The sequence below is a fragment of the Syzygium oleosum genome, unplaced genomic scaffold (genome assembly GCF_021117445.2).
Source record: "Syzygium oleosum isolate NSW1041296 unplaced genomic scaffold, Sole_v2.1 Sole_v2.54, whole genome shotgun sequence".
Taxonomy (NCBI): Eukaryota; Viridiplantae; Streptophyta; class Magnoliopsida; order Myrtales; family Myrtaceae; genus Syzygium; species Syzygium oleosum.
In genome coordinates, this window is record NW_026607538.1 from 1,292,791 (window position 1) to 1,302,530 (window position 9,740).

General features: G+C 40.5%; 1 protein-coding gene across 1 annotated transcript; it reads left to right on the forward strand.

The window, feature by feature from the left end:
- Positions 1-4,116: 4,116 nt before the first annotated feature.
- On the forward strand, positions 4,117-5,582 carry LOC115686351 (MYB-like transcription factor 4). Its single transcript, XM_030611611.2, has 2 exons — positions 4,117-4,446; positions 4,555-5,582. The coding sequence occupies exons 1-2, from the start codon at positions 4,317-4,319 to the stop codon at positions 5,496-5,498; spliced, it is 1,074 nt and encodes a 357-aa protein (XP_030467471.1). The 5' UTR covers positions 4,117-4,316; the 3' UTR covers positions 5,499-5,582.
- The last annotated feature ends 4,158 nt before the right edge of the window (positions 5,583-9,740 follow it).

Consider the following 9,740-nt stretch of genomic DNA (forward strand, 5'->3'; position numbering starts at 1 on the left):
TTTATTAATAACATACTATATTATATCATTCATTAAACCAATTTAGTGGACAAGTCTTGGTATCCCTAGCATTGCTTGTTAAGAAATAAGAAAAAGAGCGATGGTAAAGAGTTATTAACTAAACAGTCGGTCGGACTTGAATTGGGTCTCCTTCAACGACCAATAGCAATATGATACATTACTCAGTAAATTAATAATTCAACGTTAAGTAAACCCGGCATTTGTTACAAAAACAAGCACTTGGTGTGTTTTTCACCATCGAACACGGCCAAACATTTGGTTCTTGTAGGAAAATGGAATTGGGAAGTTAACTTATGAAACCGGCCATGAACCCTACGGAGAATGCCTCTGTATTATAATTATCTTTTTGTACCGAGATTAGTTAGCTTACCAGAATATCAAGCACGACCCTTTTGTGAATCAGATGTCTATTCTCGTACATATTTATTGGATGGAAACGTGAAGCATGGAAATGTCAATAGCCACGAAAATTCATCATACATTAGTCATCAACGAAAACGACAGCTGATATAATATTATTTTTTAGGTCTTTCTTGCTGCTCCATTTTCCTTTGGCTGCACTGGGTGTGTAACCCAAACCCGCTCGAAGGCGACAAAAATATCTATGGGTAAAGCAAGTAACACCATCACGTACGAAAAGCATTATCTCTATATTTTATGCAAAACCCTATACTGGATAGATAACCCTAGAGAATCTCTCCCCTTCCCCTATCAAGATCAGACTGTAGACACCAGACAGCAGAAGACCACCTTTCTTGTTTTTTGGGGTTTGAACTGAAAGGGAGGAGGAGGAAGCTGAATGGAAGGGGGGGAATGATTGAGTGATTCACGGTAGAGATAGCTTTACAAGTGGGGAATACACAATCGATTGGGGTTTTTTCTGCTTTTCGACCATGGAAAAGGGTCTAAAGCTATGATCATGCGACTGTCGGCAGATATTGGTGAATTGTTTCTCGCCATTTATCACATCTTAGTCAATCTTCATTCATCGTGAAGCGCACAACCATTGATGACCTAGAAGCAACTGTCTTTTTTGCTCCTGTTCCTCGTGATACATTAAGTATACAGCTTTGGTTTCATTGTTTAGTGTCGAGGTTGAGTGGCATTTTAAGTTGGTTTTTCGCTCCTTATGTGCTCTCGATTTTCATCATCGGTCCAATCAAAAGCAAATCATCCACATTACGGTAGAGGGTTTGTGAGCGATTACATCCTTGTTATATTGAGACTTGTACATTTAAAGGGTACAAAGTCCTAATCTCATTGCCAATTCATTTTCGACCTTAAGTGTCATTGAGATGTGCAACGGAATTCAAGTAATAAACTACCTCGTTCATATACCTAATTGGACCCAACTTTATCAATTTAGTCAATTATATAAGCCATCTAATTGATTATATTGATTGGTCCTTTTCACTACAAACATTTATGTTTTTGGATTCTGAAATTGGACTGACTCTCAAATTTGTACCCTAACAAATTTAGTATCTGAAAACTTGCGACAAGAATTAGAGATATTTTTTGGACAATTTTGAAATCAACATGTTAGCTCATTCCTGCAAAGCTGAAATCTAGATACCCTTTTATGAGATACTTCACTCGCCCGATTAGTATTATTGTACGAAGTTAGTTAAAAACGTGTGGCAACGTTCCAAAAAACATTGCGACATGCTGCACATTGCGCAAATACTTCATTAACACCCTGAAGTAGTGAAATGTGTCTCAATTGACCCCTTGGCTCATCAGCGGCCACAATAAGCAAAATGGCATTGTTTTGAGTAAAGTTGTCCACGTCAAGTGGCTAGCAATGACACGTAGGATGATAGGTGATGATTAGATTGCCACATCAGAAATTTCATGTGACACTTGGCTAGGAGGATTTTATTGCAATTTCACTCCAAGGTTTAGGACTACATTGATTCAATTGAAATGTTTAAGATTGAATTAAAATCCGTAGTTTAGGACTGAAATTGTAATTTTCCTATTGCCTTAAGTCTATCCAAAGGTGACAAGTATTTAGGGTTTTTTGCACGTGAAGTTCTTTGAAAGAGATTGTGAAATAAAACACTGAGGGGGCACCTTGAGGTGTAATTTTAGGAGTAGGGAAACACTTTCATGCGATTCTCGAGTGTGGTTCAATGTTCGTTGTATTGCTACATCTAAATATAGAATTTTTTATTTTGCTCTCTAGTGAATGTCGGTTGAACAAACCGAACCGTGCATATCTATTGCATCATTTCCTCTGCCTCTTTGTTTATTTCAATATCCAGTCGCTTGTTGCAAATTGTTATAACGACACTTGTGCCCGCCGTATTGAAATTTTTGAATGATGCTTCATGATGATCCATGTTTTCATCATTCGACAAGAGTCTATCACATCATTTAGCAAATCAATTTTAACAACCCAAGTATCTATATTCACCTATTAATATCTACTCCTCAACAGATGTATCATGCTTCAAAGGTATGCTTTCGTTTTGGCCATGCATATATCAATTCAGCCTGCCCTTATAGTGCAGCGAGGGATAGAAAAAGACAGCAGGGAGACATGCCAGCACATTCGACACGTGTGTGCCAATTAGAATAAGGAAGCCGGAACACGTCGGTATGGGGGGGTCTCCAAAAATGAGGGTAATGATATCTGACAAGGGAAGTCAAATCGACATTCATAAAAGGGTAGGTTGCTTTTCTACGTGATTTCCTCCGCAGGGGAATTCTATAGGATGAGCACCTCCTCCACAGAAAGGAGGAAGGAAAAGAGAAGGGCAAAGAACATGGAAAGCAAGATTAACCCAATCATCTCAATCTTCTTCGACACCAAGAAAATGACAAATGAAGCAACGGTTGAGTAAACTAAGGATGGATGTGTTGGCCAATTCCTCATTAATTCTTATTATTTAATGCAAATGCTTGTGTAAGGTGGAGAGAGAGAGAGAGAGAGTGTGTAAGGTGGAGAGAGAGAGAGAGAGAGAGAGAGCGGGGGGGGGCGCTTGGGTAGATGCTTCTCTTCTGTATGTCAAATTTGGAGGCAGGCAGCAAAATGATGGGGCCTCTCTTTATAACATTATTAGGTCTTCCCCCCAAAATTGGCTTTTCACAATCTTAAACCATCAATATTCGGCTGTCTTTCTTCCAATCATGACATGTTATTCTGCAGAATAGATGAGTAATTGGAGCAAAGGGCCTTGTTACCATGCTTTATAGTCATTAGTCATCTACTCTCACTATTTATATAAGATGGGGAGCCGTTGACATCAACATCGGAGGTTGCGGTGGTGCTTGGTGGCGGGGCTGAGTTATGCCCGGAGATTATCAGATTCAAGGGGGAGAGAGAGAGGTGTTTTAATTTTGGGAAAAAAGCCACAAAAAATGTCATATAGGTATAAGTTTGAGACTTTTGGTGTCACAGAAAAAAAATATAGAGTAAATGTATCACAATGGGCATAATCTAGGATTTTTGATAGCTTTTTTCGTATAATTTTTATGATGCAAGGATAGCATTGTACTTGTGGAGTCAATGAGGATATACAAGGTGCATTCAATGGTATTATTGAAAGATGAAAAGAGAAAGTTGGCTAGAGCGATATGACAATAAAAAGATTACTTTTTTGCCGAGTAATGGGTGTAGAAATACAAATAGAGAACAAAGGGTTTTGATAATTCTAAAAATGAATGAAGTGAGCATGCTTGTTGAAGCTGGATGTTGCACAACTACTCTTCTCATGGAATTTTAGTAGAAGTGAAACAGAACTAAGCTCCTAGCTAAGCTAAGCTAAGCTACTGAGGGTACTGTTTTGTACAGATAGGCATGAAAGAACAGTAGCGAAAACATTCAGACAAAAGGAGAAGAAAGCTCAGCCGGCGACTGGCAAGTCAAGTATAGAAGGTCTAAAATCAAGTTAATTCAGTTAAAACACGTTCAATAATAATAATGGAGGGTGATGGAACATTGTGGAACAGTGGAACTCTACTCTGAAGAAACAAAGTAAAAAACACTCAATTGAGAGAGATCAGACAGTGGTCCTCTCATGAGTCATGAGTATACCCTAAGTTAAATATTTCCAGCACATCTCTCTCTCTCTCTCTCTCATCATACACGAAAAGAAAAGCCTTGTTTAGAGCAAACATTTGATAAGGTTTTGTACCAAGGTCCACTTTCCCTAATAAAACTGGAGGAAAATATAAGAAACCCCACCCACCTGTGCACACTCCAGGTTGATCAACTGAACCTGAGTGTGTTATGTAGAACGGGAAGGAGGAGGAGGAAGAAGAGGAGAAGAACAGAGAAGGATCAATAGATGGGTCACCACTGCTGCACCAAACAGAAGGTGAAGAGAGGGTTGTGGTCTCCCGAAGAAGACGAGAAGCTCGTGCGCTTCATCACCACTCATGGCCACGGCAGCTGGAGTTCTGTCCCTAAACTAGCAGGCACGATGATCAATACCATCCAGACCTTGCATCTTACTTTTCCTTTAGTATTTACCCTTCTTCTTTGCTCTTCCGATTCAATTAATAGTTGGATATAAAATAAAGCAGGGTTGCAGAGATGTGGGAAGAGCTGCAGATTGAGGTGGATAAACTACCTGAGGCCTGACCTGAAAAGGGGTTCGTTCTCTGCCCAAGAAGAGAGGACCATCATCGACGTGCACCGAATTCTTGGCAACAGGTGGTCTCAGATAGCCAAGCACTTGCCCGGTAGGACCGACAATGAGGTCAAGAACTTTTGGAACTCCTGCATCAAGAAGAAGCTCCTCGCTCAGGGCCTTGACCCCAACACCCACAACCTCCTCTCCACCACCTCGTCTCTCAAAAACAGCAGTGGAGGCAATGTCAATTCCTCCAACAATAGTGCCGCTCTATTTCAGAAGGCCAACTCATCATCCATTTTCCACATGAGCACCGACACAAGTACTAGCAATTGTTCCATGGATGTGAAGATACCCTTTGTCACATTGCCTTCTGTTCCTTGTCCTGATCAGGCCATTACTCCTACTGGTACTGGTCTTTTTCCCCCAATATTGCATGCAACTTCTTCAACAAGCTCAAACATAGTGTCGTTTGAATACCACCAACAAAACCCTAGTGCTGCTTCTCCACATGGATTGGTGGACTTAGCAGCCGCGGGCAGGTCATCATCGTCTTTCTCTTCTCTGTTGAACTCATTGTCGACTGGGTTATTGGGAAATGTGGAGGAGAGTTACCTCTGGGATTGTGGCCTCGAGGAAAATGCTGTATTGGCAGGGCCTAGGCACGAAGACACCTCGCAAGAGCAGATGCAGCAGCAGCCTCCTGGACTCAATCCAGACGATGAGAAAAATGGGAAATTAGGGGTGGAAAGCGACAACTGCGATTTCATGAGCACCGCTGCGATGGATTCTAGCTTTGATTTTGATTTCGTGGACCGATCGTCAACAGGAGTGGCTGCAGGTGGAATGTATTATAATTTGAGCCCCATAGACCAACTAGCGTGGAATTGCTAGGGGTCACTTTAAACTCTTGTATATTTTGTTTGGATTACATACATTCTTTCTAGAATTTGATATATTGAGATATTGTTCAGCTCATTGATCTAGTATACTCGCAGCTCTCAATTCGGCTGGTGAAGATCTCTCTCTCTCTCTCTCTCTCTCTCTCTCTCTCTCTCTCTCTCTCTCTCTCTCTCTCTCTAGGCATATTGGAGTTGGCTGAAGACAGGATCACGTTCTCTAGAGCTTTGTCAGTACGAACTTATTTTGGAAATAGATGAATCATGTTGGGAAACCGGTTATCTTATCATTTGAGTCATTAATCAAAGCGAATCACTGTCTCTATGGATGAAGTATCTTCTACTGTCACTAATTGATGATCGAATTGGCCTCGGCATCGTCGTTAGTCACCATATATGCAGCTACTGCCAGCTAGCTGTCATCCCGGCCACCATTTGGCTTGTTGAAAGAGCATGCGCGAGTACATATATCTCACCAAAATTGTGGTAGTCAATAATGAGTTTTAGAAGGGGGTTCTTAAAAATGGCGTTCTATCTTTAGACATACAAAATAGACATGATGACTTGCTCTTTCAAGTACAAAGTGTAGTTTAGCTAACTCATGTGGGCGATTTATAGTTTGTCAACATCGGAGACCCCATTTCAGCGCGCAAAAAAAAAAAACAAACTAACGCGAACTATCAAGAACATTAGGCTTGACATAACACATGTCCTTTGTTGGTGAACAAGTCTCGCTATCTCTATAGATTTCATGTACCTTTACAACAATGTACAAACTATAGTATACTAAGAAATCATTATATGAGTATAACATGTATACTAAGTCGAATCCAGACCACTGGAAGTAGTGAAATTCTATGCGGGTCTTGCGTGAATCACGCCAGATCCAACCGTCAAAGTTCGACTGATGTGTACTAAGTTCATGGAATATCAGATCATAGTATACTGGAATACTTGTTGAGGGAGGGAAAGGAAATGCTAGGCAGGGAGAGACAAAGGGGCCTCTCAATTGCTTGACTCTGATCGATGGCCTGGGCTGCTGGAGTTTAACTGGGCTCTCATCATTTTACAGGTTCATTCAAAGTTAAAGCAAAGGCTCAAATCCCAATGGCACAACCAGACATGGCAAGGCCCATTTTTAGGAATCATTATGTGATGTTTAAGTGAGGTGGCCTGCTTTCCTAGCATTATTTGCTTATCAACTGTCCTTGCTTTGACTGTTTAAGTCATGTGCTATTGTTAGATGGATGACCTTACTCCGTGCTGGTATATTTCTGAAAGAGTCAGAAAATGCAAAAAAAACTGTTATGCCAAAAAAATTACCGATCACCCGATTTTTCGGTATCTTATTTGTAACTTACAGGCATTTTTATGAAAAGTACTTTCTTTTTTTTACTAAATTTATTTATCTTCTTGCCGACACCAAATATACCAACTGCCATACATGAAATTACCAATCTTAATTTGAGTGATTTACCAACTTGGTTTTGATTAAATTGCTCGTTGATTATGAGTTATCAATGCTCATTTGAATTATTTACCAAAACTTTCATTTGATTTGTTTTTCTTAATTATCTCTCAACAATTCTTATTTGCTTCTCTTACAATTGTCTTCAATTTACGAATTTTATCTATGTGACTTACTAGTTCTCTTCCATTAGGTCACCTACTAGTTATGATTTATCAAGTCTCATTTAAGCTGCATACCAACTTTTTATTTACCTTTCTTATCAAACCCATTAAATTTACCAACTCTTTTTAGCAATTACTAGCCTTAATCGGAATAATCACCAACTTTTTATCTGGTTAAGTTACCCAAGTTAGTTACCTATGTTTCTCTTCTTTTTAAAATTACCAACTTCTCTTATTTATGACAAAAAAAAATAACCCTAATCATTTATCAACTTTACATTTTTAACCATCGCCTTCATTTTACCAATTATTAATTGAAAGTACCAACTTTTATCTGAAACACTTATTTTGCTTGCCCTATTAAGTTACCAACTATGCATAGGAAAAAAGAAAAGATTTCCATAAATGAATAGTTATTGATCGATGGATGTGAAGTGGAAAGAGATGTCTTTTCATCGAGTATAGGGATATTTTTTTTCATGTAAGTCACTCAAAATATATGAATTAGTGGAGGGGAAGTATTTTACTAGATCAGATTTTACTTAGGATTCATCGCAATCTCTTTGCAGAAACAACTTTTCATGAAATAAGACCTCGGTATTCCTGATTTTATCGCAGATACACAGAACTGGGGGGAGAGAATTGAGAGCTTGGTGGGATGCAATGGGATGAGGAGGACCCACATAGACTTTAGCACGCAAAACAACGAGTCTCCGGTCAGGTCTTGAGCCCTTTTAGGCTTTTACTTTTTCTCCTTTCATCATTTGCACTCAGTCTCGTCTGTGCTAAAAGCGCAACGCAAGGACAAAAAGAAAATCTGAACCCACCAATGCATTTGGGAATCATTCAACCCCTCTCTCTCTCTCTCTTTTCTTGATTTCAACTTTAGCCTTAAGCCGGCACCGCCTGATTTGCTTTTGTTAATCACCGAGCTAAACCAATTCATGTACATGTTGGTATACAGATGGAATTTACATAAATGGAAACTCTCTATTCTCCCGACCCGACTTGAAAATGCAAGAGGGATGTCACGAAGTTTGCTCGTTTGTTGGTCTGATGATCGTCTCTACTCTCAAGTGTGTATAGATGATACGATCTCTATTTGCCGAACGTCCGCTTACATATCTCTATGGACTGAAGTTTGTGAAACAGGGTGACTAGAAACTCATGGGGTGCACGTATAATAAGAGATGACGAATGATCAGGGAAGATAGAAAGCAAGACTGACCTAGCTTTCTCTCGAGTGCTCACACATATAATATACGACGCCTCTGGTGAATGATGAAGGTGTCTAACACTAAGGAGACTTAAACAGTCAAAAGAGCAAAAAACACAAGCATACATATGAAAAAATACCGCGAAGGAGAGGAACAAACATATCGGTATACCGATCCATTCAGTCAAAAGAAAAGGACTCTATGTACCTAAAGATGGGTGGGGTGTCAATTTGAAATAGGGTTGGGACCACTGGGAACTTCATGCGCTCTGGCTTTGAACATATCCTCTTTCCATGGCCGAACTGGTAACCGATGGCTTTGAACTTCCTGTCCTTGGCGCCCGCACTCACGCTGGAAACAGCCACCTCTGGCGCTTGCCGATAACGTGTTCGAATCGCCCCTCTCGAGCTGCACACCATTGGATTCTGCCGTCGTGGTCCAAGGAGCTCGCGGTGACGGGATGTTTCTTTGCTCTTGCTCAGACAGCATGGCAATGCTGGGAATCACAGCGAGCAGGACGAGCAAGAGGGTTAAGTACGAAATGTTGGGAGACTCTATGCCTTCACTAGCCATCTAAACATGCGCTACTCCACACTCTTTCAGCAGAAGAGAACCTTGTACCATTCCATTGACTTCTCTAAGGACACAGGAGAGAGAGAGAGAGAGAGAGAGAGAGAGAGAGAGAGAGAGAGAGAGAGAGAGAGAGAGAGAGAGAGAGAGAGAGGGAAGTTTGGTATGGTGCGGGAGGTTGGAGAAGAGAAAGCTAAGAAAGGAGCAAAGGGGTGTTTGTCGTCTCTCTTTTGTTTGACATGAAGGCATTAAACCAAATGGAGACAGAAAGAGGATGGGATAGGGGGGTGGTGACAACTACAAGATGTCAAAGGAGAGGGGTGTTGTGTTGGAATAGGCACAAGCACATACAACCAACTTTGTCTTTACAAAAAGATCCGCCCCCCGCTCCTACCAAGTTGCCTTTGCCCCCAAACATCCGAGTACAAGCTACGGGCTTCCTATGAAAAGGAAAAAAAGAAGATATGACCGACACCTTTGTTCTTAGCTTGAACATCTATGCTACGCGAGAGATGGTTTTTTGTATCCATTCAAACTCGGTCACTTTGATCTTGACATCTGATTGAGTAGCCAGTGGGTTACTTAGTCAAATCTGAGTGAAGTACCTAATTGAACAGGAAAATGGAGTTAAATATTCTACGAAAAGTCAAATTTTTATCATGGTCAATCAAGAAATTTGGAGACGCAATCGCTATATGAAATTTTCGACTCAATATTCTCATCATCCATGACAGAGCGCGCGGTCGCACAAGGAGAGAGAGAGAGAGAGAGAGAGAGAGAGAGAGAGAGAGAGAGAGAGAGAGAGAGAGATTTTCCCT